The sequence below is a fragment of the Sebastes umbrosus genome, chromosome 3 (genome assembly GCF_015220745.1).
Source record: "Sebastes umbrosus isolate fSebUmb1 chromosome 3, fSebUmb1.pri, whole genome shotgun sequence".
Lineage (NCBI taxonomy): Eukaryota > Metazoa > Chordata > Actinopteri > Perciformes > Sebastidae > Sebastes > Sebastes umbrosus.
Window position 1 is genome coordinate 9,608,966 of NC_051271.1, and position 24,765 is coordinate 9,633,730.

The following is a 24,765-nucleotide window of genomic DNA, read 5'->3' on the forward strand; positions in this document are numbered from 1 at the left end:
GATGTAAAAAACACAAGATAATCTTTAGAATAGGGCTGTAAATCATTAAAATATTTAATCACGATTAGTGGCATGATTGTCCATGATTAATCACAATTAATCACAAATTAATTATCTGCTCAAAATGTACCTTAAAGCAAGATTTGTCAAGTATTTCACACTTTTATCAACATTGGAGTGGGCAAATGTGCTTGCTTTCTGCAAATGTATGTATATATTTATTATTGGAAATCAATTAACGACCCAAAACAATGACAAATATTGTCCAGAAACCCTCAAAGGTACTGCATTCAGCATAAAAAATATGCTCAAATCATAACATGGCAAACTCAAGCTCACCAGGCAACAACAGCTGTCAGTGTGCTGATTTGACTATGACTTGCCCCAAACTGCATGTGATTATCATAAAGTGGGCATGTCTGTAAAGAGGAGGCTCGTGGGTACCCATAGAACCCATATTCAGGTCAAGGGGCCCCTTTGAAAATGGCCATGACAGTTTTTCATCGCCAACATTTAGCGCAAATGTGGAGCGTTATTTAACCTCCTTTATGACAAACTAGTATGACATGGTACACACAATACATGATTGGTACCAATGGATTCCTTGGCTTTTATAGTTTCATATGATACCGATATCTTCACTCTAGCTTTAAAACTGAGCCCACTACAACCTCCAGAAGATCAATTGTGTTAGTGTGTTAAAGAAGTTAGTGGCGTTAAAACGAATTTGCGTTAACACGTTATTATCGCGTGAACTTTGACAGCCCTTCTTTAGAACTATCGAAAAATCAGGGCTTTGCTGATCATTGTCGGGAAGAGGGAATCAGGCCCAAAACTGGCTTGATTCCCGTGTAGTGTGTACCCTGCATTACGTTTACTTACATTTAACTTCTGAATTCTCTCCCTCACTTTCAAAATGTTTTATGTTATTTTCATAGTGGTGAAATCAAGTGAGTACAAGTGAGAAATTCAGCACGAAGCAAAATTGTTAGTGAATGAATTGTGTTTAAATCTTAAAATCTGACTTGAATAATATTTTTAACCAAGTTGGAGGGGAAAGCCCGGTTTCTGCTCATCACCCCATTGCCCCAAGTGATACATCAAGATTGACTCATATACTGAACTGTGTACAGTCAGTCTTGCCAATCCAGTGTCAAGTGAGGCTTTGTGGAAAACCAGTTGAAACAGGTGTAGATGACATATGCACCAAATTAGGCCCCAAGTACAAAAGCTTTTGGAGAGAAAAGGCTTATATGTGATGGTTACAGGGATTATTCAGTTTCATTTGTCAAACATAGTTGGTTATCGAAAGCACGGCCCTACATGTGCTTGTATGTGAACATCATCAGGTCAAACTGTGCACACTGTTTTTATCTCTGTGTAGTGTTTATTAATTCACTGGTGATCGGGGCTGCAGGGTAGACTGAAAGGTTTGAGGTTAGAGAAGGGGTTGCTGGCGGTGGAGGTGGAGGGGCATCCGGGGGGGACTGCAGGACTATGATTGGGGTTGCTGAAGGGAGGGCTTTGGGGGGCTGCGGTGGGAAGATAAGGGGCTGGATGTGTGGTTAGGAGGCTGGGGAGGGGGAGGGCAGAGGGGGTTGAGGCTGCTGTTGTAGGCTGCAGCTGGCAGAGCGGTGATAACCAGCAACCAGAACCTCCTCTGTCTTACCTCCCTCTCCCCATGTCCTCCTCACTTCTCCAGCTCCAGCTATATGATGCACTGTTGGACTCAATGGTGGCACTGATTTCCAATGAATGATGTAGTGCTGCGTTGTAAGGACAGGGTTAGTTGGCGAAGGAGCCTGAGCTCAGAAAACTAGAGCCAGAACTGTTGAAAGCTCCATTATCTAGCTAGGTCATCTTATTGTACAGTCTGGAGGAGGCTTTTCAAGAGTTGAATAACCTCTCTCTGTGTAGACAGCACAGGACATATTATCAAATTCTCTCAAAAGACTTTTAAAAGAGAAAATAGGAGTTGTGCAAACATGTATCCTTCTGTCTCACGTACTCTTGAGAGCTGATGTGGTTTGACCGGTCGAGGCCTCGGGGTGATGTTGAGGACAGCTATCAGTGTCACTGCTACTGCACATGTCCGCCTGACAGTCTCTTATCTACCATGAGCCTCAGTTTTCACTCCTGGGTCTTTTCACACCTCTGCACTAGCACAACACGTTGGGGTCATGACAGGCCAACAATACGCCATTTAAGAAACAGTAAGGGCAGGATTTCCAAGCGCAGGGTTTTTCCTAAATGTGATATGTTCACATTGAAGAACAGTTGCTCTCTGTTACTTAGTAAGATATACAGTATATGATTCCAAAGTATGGGATGTTATTGTATTTTGAAAGAAAAGTCTCCAAATACAGATAGCAGTAATATAGCAGTTCCATGGTGTCAATTACATGGTTCTCCATGGTGTCAATCTGTTATTGTAAGAAGGTCTGAACTTGTTCTTTTAGGCCGGAGATATATCTGCTTTTAAGTATGCGTTCGCGTGACGCCGCCTCGCATATCCAATGTCCGTTTGGAGCGTTGGTTGTTCTCAGAAATTTATACGACATGAACATCTGGTTAAAAAGCAACTATATCTCCGGCCTTAGTTAACAAAATTCTGGCTTCATATTGTTTATATTGCAGAACTTTGTAACATTTAGCAAGTACCAGGAACAGACTCAGGACTGATTAAGGCTGCATTCACACCAGATCAGGCATTGTGGTGATTCACTGCAGGGTTGTGCGGTGGTGTAGTAGAGTCACTGTAATGGCCTCTTAACTGTGACGATTCATGTCTTTTTTTCCCTCATGTCTGGGCTGTACAGCTCTGGATCGCCGATTACGTGATTGGCCACTGTAGTGTGACGTCGGGTTGCGTTTCTCCAAAAGTTGATTCTGTTTCTACTTTTCTGCCGCTGGCCACTGTGGGGTTTTTTTCGGCACCCCCTGCGGCCACCGCAGCCCAAACGCACTGCCCCCATTAATAATGAATAGGAAGACACCCCCGGATCTGGTGTGATTGCGTCCTAAGGCTTCAATTTGCAACCTTCTTCACATTCAAAATAAACATAACTGAGCATCAAGTGCAACACTTAAGTTGTTTGTTTCAAAAATGATGAAGTTCGATGTCCTTGGTAATGGTTTTGTCAGCCGACAGATACAATGAGACGAACACAATCCACATTTCAGAAGTGCAGAACGTTAAGAAAGTCTTGAAACATAGTAAATGTAGATTTGAAAATAGAGTAATAGAAACGTAATAGTCACTTTGGAGACTTTTGAACTCGAACTTCCATCTGTACGTTCCCTTGAAGTCTTGTGGCAGGAAAAGCGTCCCCCTGCAACTCACGCATTAGACTATCAGATATCTACCCAGCATACTGTATGTACTGTAAGGTGGCTGTGTATCTACCCGGAGCATGTATGGTGTGAGAAATAGAGTGTTTACAATATTGTGGAGCCCCGTGGTGAAATACTACATGACGGCAAAAGGTCCATTGAAGTCAGGTTGTTTTTTTCAACAGCTTTCATTGGCCATCATATATGTTTACTCTGAGTGTGTACCTCAATGTTTGTCCACGTATGAGTGTGTCTCAAAGTGTCTGGGTGCGTGCGCGTCGGGGCCGCAGCCTCGTATGTTTGGAGTGAGTGCCGTCAGTTAGCTGGAATGCGGCGCTACCGCCAATGCTAAGATGGCTGCCAAGCTCTAAGATGGCTGCCAGGATTACACCCAGCCAGTGAGAGACGGAGACGAGCGAGAGATTCTGCATGAGAAGAGAGGGGGAAAAAGAAGCTCTCTTTCATTTCTGTGCTCTTTTCTTTCTTTTCTTTCATTCTCGCTCTCGTCTGTCTCGCCCCTCTCTCTGTGGATAAGCAGTGCTTCGTAGGCAGCGAGACAGGTCTGTTATTGTTTCTGCTCAGTAATCTGTGGCTTAGTGTGGCTGCAAGGCAAGTGCTGCTGGCAGGAGTCTGTGTGCTCTGTTATCACCTACAGCCTGCAGATAAACACCTCCTTTAGCGAGCTTGCTAGGTAGCTGCAGCCTAGCTAGGCCTGAATGGACGGGCAATGAGCATTCGGCCCCCCCACGCCACGCTCAGTCCTCTTTCACCACGTGGTCACAAAGATAGAGGAAACAGCCACCCAGCCTGTGTTATATATTAAAAAACATAAACGCATACACATGTGTGACATCTCCTTTTTACAGTCTGGACAAGAGTGCAGCGTCCGTAGGCCAACTTTTCCTCAGTCCTCGTGTTACGAAACCTCATCTTGCACCCTCCTATTTCAGCATGCAGCTCCTTCCTCCAGGTCTAATTGTGGCTCTTTGTTGTTGCCAAGACTTGGCATGTTTGTGTCTGCACATGCGAGTGCTTTCGTGGACCAGTCATAACAGGTGTGTGTTTACGTAGATGCGCGTGTGTGTGTGTGTGCGCGCGCATGTGTTTGTGTTGCTCGGCTGTCATTCGATCCCAAGAGGAAGAGTTTTGCCTCAACTTTTAACAGCCAGACTGGCATGGTCAAGCCTTTTACACGGGGGTCTGCGTGTTTATGTATTTCTGTGTGTGTGTCCATGCAAAGGATTACAACATGTATTAAAGTATGACACAAAAAAATTAAAGAAACAGCTTGAGAGAGAGAGAGGGTTGTGTGGGTGTGCGTTCATGTATGTGTGTGTGTGTATGTGCAAGGTGCTCTGTTTACGCAGACTAAATCCCTACCAGCAAGAAGGTATTAAATAGGATTAGGGCGAGGGATATGATTGCGTGGTTAGATACTAAATGGCATAGCAGCACACTGTAAATCATTGCACCTTAAGTCAGGAGGGACAGAGGGAGACGGGAGAGAACATTTATAGATACAAGACTGTCACACAAAAATGCGTGAATTCACACACACATACACTCGCAAGATGTATACCATACCCCAGCACATACTGCAAGTCCCTCTTATTCCCTCTCACACCTCAAATATCACAGTCTTGGCAGCATGGATGCAGAGCTATGATTCACAGAGACATCGTACACTTACCAGTATGTTTTTCATTCGGGTTTTTTTTAGCACACAAACCAGATCCAAACCATTTGTCTTTTTCTCTACTCTAACGTCCCTGTTGTCCCCGTTTCTGTGCAGAATCCGGACAATCAGACAGCTCCAGCCAACAGGGGGACACAGACATCAAACCACCGCCCAATGGTAAGTACACACACACACACACACACAGACACACACACTCACATACACAGATCCATGTCCAAACACTGTCAAATCAGCATACTAGAATTGATTCCATCACGCTTATCAGTCTTAACATATTCCAATTATGGATCCAATTAGCAAACACACTCGCACAGATGTTGATCCACAAACATAGTTGCAGATGGTCGCCCTCTCAAAGGGATGTGATTTTCAGGGTTTCTTCCAATTTTTCTTTTTTTTCTTGCTTTGTTTGAAACATAATTCAATGAATATCTGATATAGTGTTGTTTTGCTCTAAAGCTTTTGTGTCTGTATGTAAGTCACTCATCACGTCGTTTTCCTGGTACAGGGCACCTGAGTTTCCAGGACTGCTTCGTCACCTCAGGGGTGTGGAATGTGGCAGAGCTGGTCAGAGTGTCACAGAGTAAGTAGTGAAAACGCTGCAGAGAGAGGCCGCAGCAAAATCATTACAGTATCCACTAGGGGTGTAAGAAAATCGTTAAACATGAGTATTGCCTTATTATGTTTTGGGATACTGTATTTTTGCATGCAGTACAAATGTGTTATTTTCACCTATTTTAAAATGATGTATTTGAATGTTTCTGCATACTGAGACTCTAGTGGATCCTGAATCCTTTATATCATGATACGTATTGTATCACCAGATTCTTGCCAATACACAGCCCTAATATCCACAGTATTATTTGTGGATTAAAGCAAATTAGTTTCCTGATTAGGAGTGAAAACTGCAACAAAATGACACCATTTTGATAATATTGTTATACTGAAGGAACCCAGTACAATCCCGTGTACGCCTTTAAAGTGTATGTACTACTGAGCCACAATGTAACTCTATGGAGGATTATTTTTCTCTGGAATATACATTTGAACTCATTCTTGCATAATTTCCTTTCTCCTTGCCCCTCTTTCTTTTATCTTCCTCCCTGTCAGCACCTGTAGCCACGGCGTCAGGTCCCAACTTCTCACTGGCTGACCTGGACAGCAGTCCCAGCTACTACAACATCAACCCGGTGGCTCTGGGGCGACGCTCCCTCACCTCCCCTCCTTCCACCAGGTACACAGTCCCGACTATGATTCCGCACAGACACAACAGTAGTGTACGGGCGTTAGGAGATGTATGTTGCGCAGGAAACACCAGTGACCATTACACTATTATAAGTCCAGCTGTCCGCCATTAGTAGAGCCTCTTGTGGGTGAAGCCACCATGTGGCAGTAGCAGCGCTACCTTGGTATGTGATTCGCTGTGAAGCCAAGGGCAGACTGGAGGGAAGTGTGAAATCACAGTAATATCTGCCAACGGTATATCGCTTTGTATCGCAAGGATGACTTTACTGGCAAGTAAAGTACCCCATTTCATTGAGGTTTCTTTTTCTATAAGTGGCATTTAGTACTAGAGTGCATTCCCAGTCTTGGAATCTGTCCTGAACCTTTTCATATACGTGTGTGTGTCTCCCTCGCTAGCTGCTCTTTTCTTTCTGAATGTGTGATGGCTTTTTCTGCTATTTCCTCATTTGTGTTTTTCCTAACTTGTCTCTTTCTCTCTTTCTTACCTCTGTCATCTGCTGTCACTTTAGGTCTGAGGTGGAGTTGTACGCAAACCTTCCACGGAGGTAGTTATAAACATCCACAAAGTCACAAACTAATGAGAAATACACAAAAACACACACACACACACAAAGAGGGAGAGAGTCTTCCTATGTGGCTGTCTCTGTTTCTTAACTTTTCTTTTTGTTTCCTCCTTTTTCATTCATAGTTTTGACATTTCTTGTGCTCTGTCTGTTCTGCTCCAAGACTTTGCGATAGTAATATTGTTTCCACTAAGATTTAGCTCTTTAAAGTGCTTGTTTATATAATGAAGTTATCAGTTTGATCCATGTATTCCCTGCCATTACATATTTCAAAAAACTCATGCCTCCTTTCTCCCCCTCCAAACATCCTCCCCATGGCCTCAGCTCCACCAAGAGGAAGTCATTAGACGACAGTGAGCTGGAGAGCCCCACAGATGATGTTTTCTACCCTGGACGCTCGCCTGCTGCCAGCTCCTCCCAGTCCAGTGCGTGGCCGAACGACATGGATGCAGGTACCCACCACCCTATTCCACGCCACACCTGTCATCCACTGAGTAAGCATCGCAAAACTTTTTCACACTCCTGCCTGACCCCCACCACACCACCACCACCACCACCACCAAAATCCAAACTGATGCCTCCATCTGACTCTGTCTCTTCTCCACACTCCCTACCTCCATCACCTCCCACTCACCCACCAACCACCTCCCTTTAGGCCCTCCACCTCAGTCTGACTATCCTACACCTTAGAGAAACAGCAACACTTAAGACTACAGCTCCTAAATACCAAGGATGGAACACCAGCTTACTGTACAGCAGCCTGTATTACGGCTTTTCTGTATGTCGGTGTTTCCATTGTAACAAGCGGTAACCATTACCTCTGTGATTCAGCTTTGGAAATTATTACCCTCTTTATTCTACCACCTCAGTAATCCTACCTCATCCCCCCCAACAACCCAGTAACTCCAAGAAAAAAAAACTCTCCTATTCACTTCCCAAATCTCAAGGCTTCACATGTACTCATCCTCACCTTAAAGCCATAATCCCACATACAGTTTACCTGATGTTGTGTTAATTATCAGTAATTCACTGCCTCCATCATACACAAATGCTCACTCTTAACTCTCTCTTTCCCTCATTCTCTCTCTCTCTCTCTCTCTGTCTCTTTCTTCCTCTATCTCATTGTTAACAATACCCCTTCTCCACTTTCAGTGCAGCACCATTTGGCGAGTGTGCAGGAGAGGAAGATAAAACATGAAAACGATGGCGTGCAGTTTCCTTACCATGGTTAGAACAACATTGATTACACTCATTTGATAATATTTGCTATTTATCAGCCTTTATGTAGCTCAGTCATTCCTCTGTGTATGTGTGTGTATATATACGGTATATATCTATATAATATATGCTGTGTGTGTGTGTTTATATGTGAGTTGTATGATGTCTGTGGACCCAAAAATGGGACTACAGTATATTTGTGTCACAATTTCAGGAATGTTTAGTTGCTATCAGATTGATTTCATTGCTGCTGATCAAAATTTAATTTGTTCACATTACATTTCCTGTGACGTTCGTCCAGGATTGTCCCGTTCAGGCTTCACTTTCTGTGTGAAACATGAGGCTACACTTAGCTCACCTAAGATCCCTGGGTTATCTCTGTGAAGTCGCGTCAGTCCTCCCAGCGGCACTTTAATTGACAGATGTCACCAGGCTAACACTGACAACACCAGCAGGCATTTATTCACATGCTGTGCCCATTCTGCCTCACAAGCACAGTGACTCACTCACATACCTACAGACCCCCACAAATGCACATGCGTATACTGTACATACACACACACACACGGTGACTTGCACACTTACTGCCGCCCCCCTCACATGCAGACGTTCACACATTGAAACACATGCTTATCATGCTCCCCACCCCTGCAGGTGTTCAGGTGCCTGCCTTGCCTCCATCCCTCTGTCGTTCCATCCCTCCCTTGCTTCCAATCCCTCATTAAGACGCTTAACCGTCTGTGGATCAGAGGTGTAAAAGCCTTCCTCCTGCTCCCGAGCTCTCCCTTCAACCCTCCATCCCTGTCTCCCTTCTGTCTAATTGAAAACGTGTACAGCAGGAGGGACTCTGGGGAGGGAGAAAACATGTCAGCGGAGAGAGAAGTGGGAGGTGAGAGAGGGAAGGGAGGAGAGAGGAAGACTTTGGTGTACTCAAATGGTGATAGCTACTGAGAGAGAAGGGTTATCAGGATGTGAGCTTAGAGGAGCCAAAAGCCCTGGTTAGGTTTTGCCCCAGTCTACTCTCACTCGAGCCTCAGCGGCTGCTCTCCTGCTCCCGCTCCACTTAGCTGTAAATGTAATTAAGAGGCTGCTCATCAGAGCCACAACAGAGAGGCTGCCGCACGCCTTAGCGCACCAGAGCCTCACCTCCCATCTTTTTCCTGTCTCTCACTCTCTCTCTCTCTCGTCCTCTATGCGAATGTGTACCAACCCCTTAACTTTCCAAAGTGCACCACACACAGCCGTGTACACCTCCTAATGAGTTTGGCAAATAGAGGTGTGGAATAGCGTGCAGATCTGGACCCTTTACCCAATTAATTTACAAAATCCAAGTGAAAAATTAGGAAGCCAAAAAGCTTTTGTAATTATCAGCCGTTTTTTTTTTTTTTTTTTTATTTTGTGTGGGTTTGGGAAATAGTTTTTTAACAGTAGCTAGCGCAAAACAGGGTCGACACTCAAGTGAAGCCAAGGCAGAAAGGAGAGATGGAGGTATGGAGCGAGTAGAGAGTGTGTGATTTTTGGTACAGTGTGTATCCGATTTTCCAAAGGATCCCACCTGCCACAGGCAAAGCTCATCTGGGAATTCCTGTCCAGGTGGGGGGTATGTAAACAAGCAAGCACAAACACACACACACACACACACAAACAAACCAAGGGGCTTCTTAAAAAAAAAAACACACACAGGTGTGCCTCGCCGTCTGTCCACAGCACCATCTACCCCCCCTCTCCGCCGACTCCCTCCATAACCAACACACATCCAGCAACACACACACACCGACGTATGAAGATGCACTCATACATATAAATCACACGGTTACATTCAGAAATACACATGATAGATTTGTGCACACACACACATCACACAGCCCACACAGACACACACGCACTCACAGCTGAAGCGCGGTCCCAGATGGTGTTTCCGTGTGTGTGTAGCCTTGGGATCCGTGAGGATGCTGGAGACATCTGCTCCACAGGGGCTGGAAGAGGGGTGGGGGAGGTTAGCGGAGGCAAACGAAACAACCAGGATTTCATATTAGTTCCAAATGATTGTGAAATGTTCCTGAGACACCAGAGACTCGTGGTGGTGGGGGCCTTTCTTGATGCTTTGAGGTAAATGTTACAGGCCCGTGGAGGGATACAGCTGAACGTACATAATGTGGTTTAAATCACCGGGGAGAGGAGAACTCCCTGCCTTTCCTTCACTTGTTTAAACCACTATCTCCTGTTTTTTCCAACTGTGTGTGTGTGTGTGTGTGTGTGTCTGCGTCTATGTGTGCTTCAGAGGCGCATCTGGTGGCAGGCCTGTTAGTGCAAAGAGACAGAAGGGTCATCATGGGAGCGCTTGATTGGTTGCCAGTGAAATACTAAGGCTTGCCAGGAGAGGAAACAGTGCAGTTGTGGCACAAACACACACACACAAACCAGATCAGACCATCGCTCAGTCTCTGAAGCACCAAACACACCGTCTTTCACATTCTCTCGGTGATGGATACAGATGTCAATCTTCATCTGATCTTCTCTGTGTTTCCTGGCTCTGATTTCTACACTTCAGATTAATTTTATACTTCCAAAATAAAAGCACATAACTACCTCTCTGAAACCATGACTTTCTTTAATCTATACGGTTCTGGTTTCTTCCAAATCTTTCCCAGTTCTCTCTCCCCTCCAGTGCCTTTCCTTGTTTAAGTCTCTGCTCTTATTTCCAGTTTGCTCCCACCACTGTGACAGTGTCATAGCAATCACTGCTAACTGTTGGTGTCAGAAGTGGGATCGGGGTTGTCTTCATGCTTGGAATCTGTCTGACAGTACAATACGCCCCCAGACTCCCGCTACAGTGGGGAGGGGAGAAAAAAAAAAGAGAAATATATGTCTGCTAAAGACATAAATGGTTCACACATATTCACTCCCACCTGCTTGAGACTTAACTCTTTCACACAGGGAGGGAAGGTTTTACACGCCCCCACACTCCCATAGACTTTCACACGTCTCCAGCTGGAGAACTGAGGAGGAATCATATTTAATGCCTTGTTTGATGCGGAGGGGCCACAGAAATAGACTACAAAAACAACAGTCTAAAAAAAAAGTTTCCAAAGAGAACACTCACTTGTTAGGAAGATTAGAGGAAAAACTTCATTTCATCAGTTAAATGTAGCCGTGTTGTAAGGGTCTTTTGTTGTTTGTGATTGGACACGTGCTTGTGCTTTCCCGAGTGTGTTCAGACGTCGAGTGTGTGAGCGAGTGTGTGCGAGCGAGAGATAATAACCATATTTAACATCTTATGACATTCCAATTTCATACATGTCGTCAGAGCAACGCATTGAAAAACAAGACGCTGCTGCATTTTTCACAGGTTCTGCTTTGCTCTCTCGCTCCCTTGCTCCCTCGCATATTTTCATGTCTCCCACGTTTTTCTCGCCTCTCTCGTTCTCTCTCTCTCTCTCTCTCTCTCTCCCTCCCTCCCTCTGTCTCCTCTCTCTGTCCGTCTGCTTGTCTTTCGCACTCAGCAGCTGCCGTGTCCATACTGTACAGTGTGTGCTATTTCTGAATGAAGCCTTCTTCTCGTGCAGCCAGCCTGTGAGCTTCACTGAAGCCAGACCACAACTAGCTGACTGTGGCTGTACGGCGGCCATGCTCGTACACAGAGAAAGCCTGGAGCTGGCACCTGACAGAGAGAGAGAAACAGAGAGAAAGAGATGAGACAGAAAAATATACAGTGGCACAGAAGAGGTTTTTATAGCTACAGATGTGCTTTGGCTCCAAAACAAAGAGCAGATTCACATTGGCTTTTACTATTTCTGCCCTTTTTTCTTTTGAAGACATGCTCTTAGGATGTGAAATGTTGCTCAACCCTTATTATATGACTATAAAGCTGGGAGTTGGGAATCCTACAGTATATCCCTGAATGACTTATTACAGCCAAGAGTCCTCTGATTGACTCATTGAAACTAATGGGAGTGAATGGCCAACAGCCAAACGGACAGGGAGTAATGCACTGCCATCAACCAATGAGGAAATTAAACAATCTAATCAGGAAATCGTGATTGTTCAAGTCCCCTTCAATAAAAATCAAATTGATTTTTTCTTTTTTTTTTTTAGTGCAGCCAATTAAAGAAGCAACATTTTGTTGATTAAAACCACCTCTCTCTTCTCCTCCCTCTTCCCCCCCACTTTTTTTTGTTGATCCCATTTTTTTTTTCGCCAGGACTGTCCTCGCCTGGTTCACTTAAGAAGCCGGGGAAGTTTGATTTCAACGCCCTGACTTCCCAGACGAGGTCCCCCCGCATGGCGTTCACACACCACCCGCTGCCTGTGCTGGCAGGAGTGAGACCAGGTGAGAGCCCTGCCATGAACCCAACAACCCCCCTTTTGCAATCTGAAAAAGAGAGAGAAGGAAAGGGAGTGTCAAACGTGATCCTAGATCGCCATATTTACACCCCCGAACTCCTCTGGGAACCAAACAAATTCTGCAGTCGTGTGCCTGAAAATGCAAATCCTAAACGTACTTGCTGAGAAAGCAAAATAAAAACCTTAAAATCCTACAGTTGCAACTGCTGAGAAGCAATATGCCCGCAGAGTTTCACCTGTTCAGCGTTACTGCTATCATCATGGCTTGGCATAAATTTTCTCTCTCTCTCTTTCAGCCTCTCTCCATCCATCCATTTTTTTTAACCATCATCTTTGTGCCTTTTGTGTTTTAATATTGTCATTGCATGGTACCATTGCTGCATCCATGCCTTTGTGACTGATTTGCCTCACATCTTACTGCTTTCATGCATCCATTGTAATGTGTTTGTGCAGTTCTTGCATTTAAACTGACTAAGCTGTTTTATTCTCATGTAATGAACTTGACTGGATGTGTTAATTTACCAAATGGAGCGATCAGCACACTATTTAGTTAGATTTATGTTGTAAGAAGACCAAACACTTTGGTGAAACCTTGGAAATATCTACCTCTATAGAGTGCTGCAGGGATGACGTATTCTTGTAGGTCAACTAGGAAGTTAGAATCGCCCTGGTTCCCTCGACTAAAACCCAATGGGATTTTTCCATTGGGTTTTAGATTATTGCAGAAAATAATCTCTGTGGCAAACAAATGTTTATGACACTTACACGTTTTGTTCAGTGAGATAATCTCCACAAATGAACACCACTGTTATGATTTTTGAATTGTGAATGCAATCGGCAGAAGTAAAAAGCTAACGTTAGACTATAAACCAACTACACCACGGTCGCATGAGCGTGAGTATAAACACAACAAGGTTGTAAAGGCGGACGAGCCGGCGTGATGAAGTTTAGCGGTCTCATTTAGCCACTTGTTAGCAACCGGCTTTTTTTAAGACACATAAAGGCTTCAAAATTCACGAGTGGGATATTTACTGACGTATTTTATATCATAAAAGCTTCAGCTCGTGTTAACCACAGAGCTTATTTCAGGCATCTAACCAAAAAAAACATTCAAAATACCCATTGACTTCCAGACGAGGGAACCAGAAGTGCTGAAATGCTAACTTATTTCTGGGTTTTAGGACTCATTCCTGTAGCACTCTATACGGTAAAAACAGCTGCAATATCATGGATAAAATCTCCGAGACACAGTTTGAAATGAAAATGTACAAACTGTAATATAAACGGAAGAAGAAGACAACAAAAGGATGAGTGCATCTTAATCAGGGGTCTTGCCAGTGCTTCTTTGTGTGTATGTGCCTGGGTGTGTGGGTGTGTGTGTGTGTTTTTATCTTCAGAAACACCATCACAGTTGTGTTTTTGTTCTTCAAAAGGTTTGTTTGGTTGGTTTATCTTGTTTAGATTTAGATAGGGTAGAGCAAATGAAAAGAAGTAACAGAGATTGAACCCATGCAGTTGTACAGTATTCTTAAAGCGTCATCCAACATTTCCAAGGTCTTGTTTCATTAGAGGCACTGAGGGCAATTTGTCCTCATAAGAGCTTTTGGGTCCTATAGGATAACCGACATGGTTTCTCCATCTCCACTCGGAGAATTCCCAAAGTCTCCAGGATCTCAAGTTTGCCAACAGGTCCCTGTAGGCTGGTCTCACTTTTCAAAGGAATAAATATGTCCTCCCCTCTCTATCTCTCCCTCTCATTCCATTTGTCCCTCAAAGGGATGGTTTGGTCCACAGCCAAACCAGACCTACCATGTAAAGGTCATTTGGACTCATTGCCCTCCATGTTGAAACATATTGAATTTTACTTGCGGAGCTCCCCACAGTATATTTAGAAAATATAGTGCGGGCCGGATCTCTCCCCGTTAAGCCGTTGTCGTTTATCTGCACGGAGCAGTCCTATACCCTCCGGAGAATCCAAAACACCAGATTGAATTTTGCGTTTGAATTGATTTCTAAAAATTCACTCGTCTGTTTTGTGTGCGGGTTGAAGAGGTGTGAGGGACGAGCTCAGGTTTCTTTGTTCCCCAACTAAACTTCTCACACTCTCCAAACCGTGTGTGTAGACTGTTGGCTAAGAGGTTTTCATGTAATAGAGAGGCTGTAATGAGACAGTGTTTAGAGATTGTGTATGGGTGCATTTGCGCACGCACACACACACACACATACACGAGTGTGTATGTGTAAATTTACACTCTTGTGGAGGACTCTCTGTGCTAAAATGGCTGCCATCCAAATGGAATGTCCCTCGGAGGCCTTGGTTCTATAAAGAGACTGGAGGATGACGGGAGGGAGGGAAGGAGAGAGCGATGAAAAGAGAAATGGGGGTAGACAGAGAGGGGGAAGAAGCAGTTAGCAATCATGGCTTTGCCTTCGATGGACCGGAGCTGTTAGCTCTCGTTGTATAGGTCTAGTGAGTGTGGGTGTTCAGGGGTAAGGACTGGATGGTTTATGTCCTGTTTTTTGGCTCCGGACTGACGTGGAGAGCTGCCAGATTGACTGTTGTCTGATTATACTAGTCTGGAGAGTCCGCCATTGTGACAGTGATTACGCACACACACACACACACACACACACACACTAATATAGTAAGTACAAAGACACATGAAAGCTTCAACAGACATAGCAACACATTCACTGCGAAAATACATACAAACTAAGATACAGAGAAAATTGACATGCACACACACAAGAAAAGATGGGAACACCACTACACCAAAACACAACCAAAGTTTGAGCAAACAGGCGCTCGCACACTTTGTGAGTACAGCGTACACAAGAGATAGTAGGTGACAGACATAATCACAGATGCTTGTTCGCCAGGCTCCCCTCACCTAGCAGCTTGCCTCTTTAGTTTGGTGTGCCAAATTGCCAAAGCCATAGAATCTCAACAGACAAGACAGACAGTGGAGCCTAGTGTGTGTGTGTGAGTGAGTGTGTGTGTGGTTGGTTGGCTGGCTGGCTGACTAATGTCTCCGGGAGGCGTTTTGTGGTCGGTTGGGAGCGGAGGGGAGATTCTCTCTCAAGCTTCAAACTACTGGGCAGAACCGCACAGCAAGGATATGCTGCTGATTGATTACACATCACCGACAAGCAATAAAACAAAAGTGGAAATACCCAGTGTGTGTGTGTGGCTCTGTCATACCCCAGTGGTTTGTGTATGTGTGTGTTTGAGAGAGGGAGCAGAAGGCAGAAAATACTGTTAACACACTCTAGCGTGTATGGACTGTAAAAGTGTATGTGTGTGTGTTGATGCCAGGCTTACCAGAGGTACAGAGAAATCTAGTGGGCTGATTTATAAAAATGAATGGGACCAGATGTTGCCCAATAGCCAGGGATAATGCCAGTCATTTGTAAGCAGAAACTGCTTCAGTCAGTCAGCCACGAGAGAATGTCACAGCTATTTTCGGTGTTATGACAATAATAGGCCGAAGCGGCAACCTGGTCTTTGTTGCCAGCTGTGTTGGTGCTTAGTTAAAACATATGCATGTCTTATATTCTGTCATAGGTGTGCATGTCGATGTGCTATCATAGTGTTTAGAGTGTTACGTATGCTCAACATCTGTTCTGTGTTTTAGTAGAAAAACAATAGAATGACCTGAGCCTCATTGTATTTTTCCCACTTTTGGTTCTCTCGTCTCTTCTCTTCTTCCTTTCCCATTCCTGTTTCCTCTCCGCTTTTCTCCCCAGGGAGTCCCCGTGCCTCAGCCTCAGCCCTGCACTTCCCCTCCTCCTCTATCATCCAGCAGTCCAGCCCGTACTTCACCCACCCCACCATACGCTACCATCACCACCAGGACCCGCTTAAGGAGTTTGTGCAGTTTGTGTGCACCTCCGACGGCACAGGGCAGCCCAGCGCACAGGTAAGTGCTCTGTGGGGTTCAGCAAAAAGGAAGGGTGACGGGATGGTGGGGATGGTCTGCTGTGCAAAAAGTTAACACAGGGGTTTACTGAAGAAGATGCAGAATGAAAGAGAGCAAGAATACGAGAAAACATAACTGTATACAGAATGACTGCTCCATCATTTCATATCTTATCTGTTAGATTTACAGGTGCAACAAGGTCATGTGACCCTTGACTTAGCAATCTTTATGAAGTGAAGCACTCGAGAGGAGGAAAATGGTTTTAGGGCATATCCATCAACTGGAGGAGGCTGCCAGATGTGGTTAAACAAATGAAAAAAAAAGTCAGCTGCAGAAAACTAAGGGAGAAGGAGCCAAACCACATTTGACTCATGATGTGCTCAACGTATCATGCAACACCTCCTCCCACAGTTAGGTAGAGGAGAGGATCTGGCCTGTCAGTTATGTTCAGGTTGTGGGAGAAAGAAAAATATCAGGAAAAAGCCCTTTTTACGCAGACAGGTCATATATGGCCTGGGCGAGACTGGGTTTACTATAGGGAACCAAAGCTGCAAACTTGGGAGACAGTGGTGTGTAGACAGATCTAGATTAGTGCTGTTTGGAGAGTTGGGTATCCGTGGAAGGAAACTGAAGCAGACATTTAAGACTCCTGGTGCCTTCCAATAGTCATTTAACAAGCCCTCGCTGACCCGCTGCCACTGAAAGTGATGTTCCTTTAGTCTGAAAATGCTGTTCTCTCAAGGGGCACATCTTTCCCAGTCTGCATCACGATCATTATCTCTGATTAATGCACGGTGGAAGATCAAGTAATATACAGTATAACCAGTGGTGGAAGAAGATCTTTTACTTAAGTAAAAGTACCATTACGATGTATAAGTACTCCATTACAAGTAAAAGTCATTCATTTAAAATCTTACTTCAGTAAAAGTACTTGATTTGTGAAGTATATATTATTATATTTATATTATATTATATATAATATCAGTAGTTTAGTTCAGTGGTTCCGAACCCTGGGGTCAGAGGGTCAGAAAATCAATCTGAGGGGGTCGGGGGGTGATTAATCGGTAGAAAATTAAAAAAACAAATGTCTGCTGTACAAATTTCTATTAATATTTTGGAGAATTTGATCTCTTTGGGATTCAAACCGTTAAATTAAACTATTAATCATACATTTTGGGGGGCAAGCCACTAGTTTAATTTTTAACAAATTGCATTTTTATGTGATGATTATATGTTTGTTTTTGTTTGTAGCAAGTAACATCTGTTAAATAAATGCAGTGGAGTAAAAAGTACAATATTTTCCTTTGAAATGTAGTGGAGTAGATGCATAAAGTAGCATAAAATGGAAATAGTCAAATAAAGAACACATACCTTAAAATTGTACTTGAGTAAAAGTACTTTCCACCACTGTATATAACTCAATAACCAAATATTTATCCATGCAAAATTTATATGAAAGAAACACAATATGACAAACTTCCAAGTGCCGAGGAGAATTGCAGTTATTAAAACACACTATGTGCCACGTGGATGAGGAGGAAACTAACTGTGGAAGCTAACTGTGGACACAGTCGAGCCTTTCTGAGGCGTCGAGGGTAATTCAGTGGAACATCAGTGAAGGCAGGTGCCCCCTTGATAACCCCACATCCACTCACTCATCCTGAAAGCATCAAAACGTAGGCGCCGTACACAGCTGACTGTCAACTGGCCGTTTAATGACATTTCAGATTTATTCCGACACACATTCACCAAGGTGCAGGATGCTGGTGGTGCTGTAAACCTCTACTGTAAACTTGGCCTTCTGAGCAACTTTGAAACCACATATCAAGTCCTTTTCATGTCCTGTTATCTTTTGTTCTCATTACGTCACACACTAAACACACAGTATAATTCACACACACACAGACACCCTTTTCTCATTGCTGATTCCCCCTTCTTTTTTTTATAGTCTTACATTGCACTATAATAACTTTCCTTGTGGGCAACTCCATTTTTTTCTTTTCCCCCTGTGTGTTTACAATGTTCATCACTTTTCCTCGTCTTATTTATCTCACTATTTTTGGCCAGACTGTCTGATATTTTTGTTTGTTTTCTTTAAAAAATGGTGTGAGTTTGGTGATCTCTCTTGTCCCTGTTTGCGAGTGTACTTTAGAACATGTGTGTGGATACTGTTGGCATCTGTCTATATATGAGTGTCTTACAATGAGACCTGTGTGTGTGTGTGTGTGTGTGTGTGTGTGTGTGTGTGTGTGTGTGTGTGTGTGTGTGTGTGTGTGTGTGTGTGTGTGTGTGTGTGTGTGTGTGTGTGTGTGTGTGTGTGTGTGTGTGTGTGTGTGTGTGCGTGTGTGTGTGTGTGTCTGGCTCCCTGTGCACTGTATATTCTCGGGGTGTGTCATGCTCACCCTGTCTGTATGGTCCGTCTGCAGCCTAATGGAGGTGGCCAGAGCAAAATGCCGGGCTCCTTCCTGCTGCCCCCGCCACCCCCGGTGGCACGCCCTGTGCCCCTCCCCATGCCCGACTCTAAAATCATCAGCACGCCCACTGACGGCGGACTCAGCTCACCCGCATCTCCGTGTAAGTCACCCCCAACTCCTACTCCCCTCCACAAACCCCCATTACTGCCCCAGTCTCCCCACAGACTTCTCACAGAGGCCAGTCCGAACCGATTTTAGACTCCAGTAGCCTGGTTAGCTCTTAGCTGGCAGCTAATTTGTCCTCCGTTCCAAGCAATACCACATCAAGTTTGTTAGACTGGAACACATGTAGCCATCATAGAAGTCCCAGTATTAGTAGACCTTTTCTCTGTAATCTTGTAGAACAACTACTAAAAAAGCACAGGTCTGGGACTTCTACGATTGCTACTGCTGTAGTTTGTCATAGATTAGCCGGCCGTCTGCTTCCAGTAAGGTTGCAGTCTGCTCAGTCGAACCCTCAGCAGCCCCAGGAGCTTCACTCCTATTTCATCCATCACCTTAAGGACACATTGTACTGTACTGTACTGTACTGTACTGTACTGTACTAGCAAGATCCAATTCTGTCGAGGCAGAAGCCACGCCTTTGCCAAACCAGAGATCCTCTTTCAAGCTCTTCTGTATCTCTTGCTCTGAAGTTCAGTCTTCTTTTTTTCTCTCTTCATGTCTTTGCAAACTCCTCCTCAGCTTCTTTCCTCCACCCTTTCTCTCTCCTCAACATCTTTTTATTCTCTCTTTTTGTCTCTCTCTCTCTCTGGTGTTCGGTTTCCTGCAAGCACCACAGGAGGCAGTGTAGTCTCTCTCCCTTCTTTTTGATGTGTTTCGTAGTTCGGGGGGAGCAGAGCAGAGCAGGGCCCTGTGCACGATGCCTCTGTAGCCGCAAAGCCTTTGATCAACGCAGACTTCACATGTCTGTCTGTGACGGCGGCGATACAATCTACCCCCTTTCTCTCATTTCTTTTTTGCCTTCTTCTTTTCTTTATTTGATATATTCTCACATCCTCCTTTCTTTGTTTCTTTTTTTCCTTTATTTCTCTCTTTTTTCTTTTTAAAGGAACAAAATTAGGGCAGTTGGCGTGGACTCCAAAAAAAAAAAAACATCATGCCCCACTTTACCCACCCAATCCCCTCGCCACTTTCACACAAATCTCACAACAATTAAAAATTGAGAACAACAAAAAACATGGAAATCACAGTATAACAAGAACAACCCAATCTCTCTAAACATGAATGATAAGACCTAATCAAACCTGTCTAATTAGCGCTGTACTGGGGGAGCGGGAGAGAGGAGTGTCATCAAGGAGCGGTGAGGCTTTGGTTGGTTCCACCCAGACAGGTGCAGAGAGTCGGGCCACGGGAGAGGCACACCGAGAGGGGGCACTGGACGGAGCAACCGGGGCACCTTCTCCTCCTTTTTGTTTTGCCTTTTTCTCCTCTTCCTGTCCTATCAACCTTTCCTCCCCTCCCCCCCTTCCAACTCTCTCAGATTACCGTGTCACTTTATTATTTATTTATATGAACATCTATATAAATAAATATCTCCGTCTCTTTTCTCATTCCGGTGACTGTTATCACTGTATTTTTATTTTTTATTTTTTTACCCCCTCTAATTTTGTCTCTGATTCTCAAGATATCGTAATTACAGTCATAAAAACACACACACACACACACACACACACATGCATATGGTACACTCTCACCCTCACTCATGCATCAGTTTCCAGCCCTGTCACTGTCACCCCCACACATCCCCATCCCCTCAACCTCAACGAAGCCATGCACAGCAAAATCTCTACTCGGCCGCCATGTTGGAGTCCAGTGAGCACAACTGCCCTAAATTTGATCCTGTGGCATCGCTGAACGGTGTCACTTTGTAGGCAAGATGCTCCTCTTAACCTATTAAATGTAAATGGAGCATCGGTTACCACTGGTGATGAATACAGTTCCTCCATCGGTCACCCTATTATTAAGTCCACAGCGAATCCTCAGTGGTTTTTCTATGATTACGGAGGCTTGTTACTGAGGCCGGGGGGCTGCTGAGGAGCGTCTGTGGCTAACGGCGCAGCCATATTTGGGGGGAAATAGCTTCTTCATGTTAGTGCTAATCATTACAGACTCTACATCCCCTTTTTAAACGGTTAAGTGAAGGAAAATAACAGTGAAACCTGCCCACAAAATGAATAAATCATCCATGTGACTAATAGGGCTTCAGTATCCCTGACCCTTTTCCCAGTAAGTCATTTGACAGTGAATTGTAGTCGTAGTCTTAGCAGATTGATATAAAAACATATAGATAATGATGATGAGAGCATCAAACTACGAGCTCGGTGTGTATGTGTGTGTGTAAAAAGCATGTACACACTTGTCTCCCTCTGTTTGTAGCATACTCCACGCCAGGCTCCACAGCTCCCAACCGGTTTGTCGGCATCGGAACACGGGACAACTTTCTGAATATCCCCCAGCAGACTCAGGTACCCCGCCAACCTCCCTCATTTAATTAACATCCACCCGTCCTCCTCTCCCTCCTCCTCCTCCTCCTCCTCCTCCTGTTTTTGTGTCTACTTCTTCCGTTTTCGCTCATCACCCGCTGCAAGCGTGACTCTGCACATCGCTGATGATACTTTACAGTGCTGCGTTACTGTAGGCATCCTCGGCTTTAAAGGGACAAGCATGTCATTCAGAGCGAAGGCCGTGATACAGAGGCAGTACTCAGACAATGGCTCTGCATTGGCAACCTGCTACACGCAGTGATTCAGCCCATGGTACCAGCGTTGATCAACAATTTGAACATTCGTCATTCATAGCTGTGACCTGCATCATTTTGCTAAATCAGGCCCTTATTTTGGTAAAACAATCCCAACTCAAGGTCACCTCACAAGCTTTATTCAGAGCTTTCAACCACATCACACAGTCTTCATCAGTGGACGGAGTAAGCTCAGTTTTGAATGGAAATGGATCTGTTGACATGCAAGCTACGGATGTGACGGTGAGGAAATTTCCCCACCGGTTAATTAACTCGGGACAACACCGGTGTTACCGATTACACCGGACATTTTACAAGAAAAGATGACCTTCAATATGTGTAGAGCGCTTACTTTGATCTTTAACGTCAGGTGGCTGTGTGTCTGGCCTCTCCGGTTGAGCTCTCGCTGCGGGGCCGCAGGTTCCCACCCGGCACTGCTCCATCGCGCACACCGGCTGTGCCCGCTCTGTCCTCCACACGGTGATTTTTCATTAACGTTACGGTTCCCTGGTTTGGTTTAAATCTGAAATATTGCCAAATAGGCGCTTTTGCTTTTCGCTTTGACACCAAATCCTCCGCCATCGTCTTGTCTGTCAACTCTCTCCCGTCCCGTGTGTGAAATCTGACTCCTGATACTCTGAGCTGAGACTCCGTACGGAGCAGACACTTTCAGTTTGTAGCGTCCGTCGTCCGATTATGTATTGATAACAAGGCAGCGATACGCCAAATTGAACTAAATTGGTTTTATTTCTGTAAAAAAAAAAGCAAAACAAAGGTGGAGGCTGTGGGTACGTAATGGAATCAGTTTGTGCCCGAACACCGGTAACACCGACTACTGTGGCAAGCCTAACGCAAGCTCAGCAGCTGTTATAAGGAGATGTTAAGCTTGCATGTTGACAGATTCATGTCCATGAAAACTGAGCAAACGCTGTGTGATGTGGTTGAAAGCCAAAGAAAAAGCTAGCAAGTGGACCTTGAGTTGGGATTGTTTTGTCAAACTATTCCCAAAGTCAAGAATAAACCTTGACTTTTAGTGTGTTTTTATACAAGTTAAATCCAGTTTTTATGAAAGTGTTGTGCTTGTTTGAGTTGACATCGTTCATGTCCACACTGCCATCTTGTATCAATCATTTGTTTTCAAACTTGCCCACCTACATTGACACAAAGTGTTGCCCATGTATCAAGGCCTTTAGTTTCAGTATTGGTTTACAGTGTCTGTACCACAGTAGTTTCCCCACAGTGAATGTAAGCAGTGCCAGTTAGTTTCAGCTCCAGCAGTGTTGATTTATCTGCGCTCGGCCCCACAGTGTGTATTAGTGCAGCGTGTGAGGCCAGCAGTGAACTACATTGTGGTTTCAGCTTTGGCTGCGCTCTGCCACTGGGCTGCAGTGTCTTGGGCCTCCTCCATCACCAACACAACTTTTCTCATTAGGGGCTAACCGCACCTGCCTGCAGCCAACTCGGCTCTCCTGTCCTCCCCACACATGGAAACAATCTGCATTCCTCTTCGGCACAGCTCTGCTCGGCTGCTCCCCCTCCTCCTCCTCCTCCTCCTCCTCCCCTCATGCATCAGCAGCACACCCTCCCTCTCCCTCCTCTCCCTCTCTCTCCTCCTGCTGCTCCCTCTAGTATTTTCGAGATCCCCACCTGCACCACTCTCCCACAGATGTAGACCTGGCACTGAGGGGACATCCAAACACCGTCCAAATGTGTGTGAGCGCGTATGCTCACACGCGCATGCACTTCAACTCGGTGCCAAAACTCTTGCCCCTCATTTTCTCCCCTAAAAAACAACAGGGCTTTTACAACGGCTTACATCTGTTCTGAGCGCTTATTATCCCCCGCTATTGCTTATCAAACATCATTGAAAAATGTCCACTTTGAACATTTCTGCCGGGTTTACGGCACGCACAGCGAGAACCTGGGCACTGGTGTCGACTGCTCCCAGTTAGCCGAGCCTAGTAGGTCAGTAACAACCCCAGCCAGAGTGAGTAACAGAGGTCTCTGCCTATCCTGCTGTTCTCTGGCATATGGAGAGGTTCAGACGATGGCCCTGCCAGCCCGCCTCGCCGCCTTCAAGCCAACTAGCCAAGACAGAGGGAGAGAGTCTTCCCACTGCTGTCAGCGGAGAAAAGCTGGTCTGAGGAGCTCTCTGGTGGCGAGACCTCGGCCGTGCAGGAAGAGAGAGGGAGATAGGGGGACGTGTATGAAAAAAGTAGGAGGGACTGAGAGAAACGGAGGGAAAAAAGAGCGAGGGAGTTAGTCGAAGCTCGCTGCACTCCACAGTCACGTCCCGGCTGTCTGGTTGCCCGCAGCAACCAGACATGATGTCATAGGCAGTTGAACTTGGACTTGAAGGGGGGTTAGAGAGAGGGGGTCACTTTCCGCTGCCAAGGATTACACTGGGAGAGCCGGAGTAAGAGAGGGAGAGGAAAAGAGAAGAGGTTTAAGGGAAGTCGGAGCCAGGAGGAGGAGTTAACACCAAAGAATCATGGGTAGGAAGGAGGTGGCGGAGGATAGACGGAGGTTCGGGGGGGGGTTCGCTAGAATGGGGGGACAACAGAGAGTTTGCTGTTAAAGGTGGGGTGATCGACTGCTCTCCGGGCCGAGGCCTGAGGAATGTCAGCGGCAGCCAGAACGGCTCGGGCCTGTGCCAAAGCCTCCACTCTGCCCTCTTATCAAACTGAGAAACCGGATCCCCGCAGTAGCTGCCCTCAATAGCTTTACAGTGTAGCCCGAGACCACTCGGGCCCACACAGCAGAGACATATTAGGAGGATCGCCTTACATGTAAACTGGTAGCACATGACGGCAGTTATAGTCCCGTGTTTGCTCAATGGAAAGCCATCGAGGCCGACGCAAAAAAAAACTGCTGCCTTAATGCTATTTGTAGCTCTGAAATAACACAAGTGTTTTTAATGAGTAAAACGCCAGAGTCAGCCCTCTTTAAAACAGCAAGCGGTGAAGTTGAGGCAGTAACTTTTTCTGCGCTGTATGGGACAGCTGAGCTCAGCAAGTACTGTAAGTGTGGGAGAAAAGGAGTAGAAGGGGGCCACCTAGTGGATGAAGGACTAGTCATACAAGAGGTGAACCCCGTAAAACAAAGCAACCTCGACTCACGTTGCATATGCCTCCTGGTTGTGAGTTCAACCACACAGTACATTTTATTTTGTTTTTAAAAGGTCTGGAGAGGTATAATTATCCTGTAATGAAAAAATAAACATTGTTTT

The 24,765-nt window shown here is 45.1% G+C and overlaps 1 protein-coding gene across 19 annotated transcripts in view; it reads left to right on the forward strand.

The window, feature by feature from the left end:
• Positions 1 to 24,765, forward strand: part of LOC119485116 (nuclear factor 1 X-type-like) — a 162,576-nt gene that overhangs the window by 132,729 nt on the left and 5,082 nt on the right. For 6 of the 19 annotated variants that reach the window (XM_037764432.1, XM_037764444.1, XM_037764441.1 and 3 more), the window contains 10 exons: positions 5,126 to 5,188; positions 5,541 to 5,615; positions 6,143 to 6,266; positions 6,787 to 6,822; positions 7,165 to 7,334; positions 7,993 to 8,067; positions 12,260 to 12,388; positions 16,150 to 16,322; positions 18,749 to 18,896; positions 21,176 to 21,264. In XM_037764432.1, the coding sequence (XP_037620360.1) occupies positions 5,126 to 5,188; positions 5,541 to 5,615; positions 6,143 to 6,266; positions 6,787 to 6,822; positions 7,165 to 7,334; positions 7,993 to 8,067; positions 12,260 to 12,388; positions 16,150 to 16,322; positions 18,749 to 18,896; positions 21,176 to 21,264 (1,082 nt within the window). The remainder of the gene's footprint in view (positions 1 to 5,125; positions 5,189 to 5,540; positions 5,616 to 6,142; positions 6,267 to 6,786; positions 6,823 to 7,164; positions 7,335 to 7,992; positions 8,068 to 12,259; positions 12,389 to 16,149; positions 16,323 to 18,748; positions 18,897 to 21,175; positions 21,265 to 24,765) is intronic. The other 13 variants (XM_037764435.1, XM_037764433.1, XM_037764437.1 and 10 more) reach the window with 13 other exon arrangements.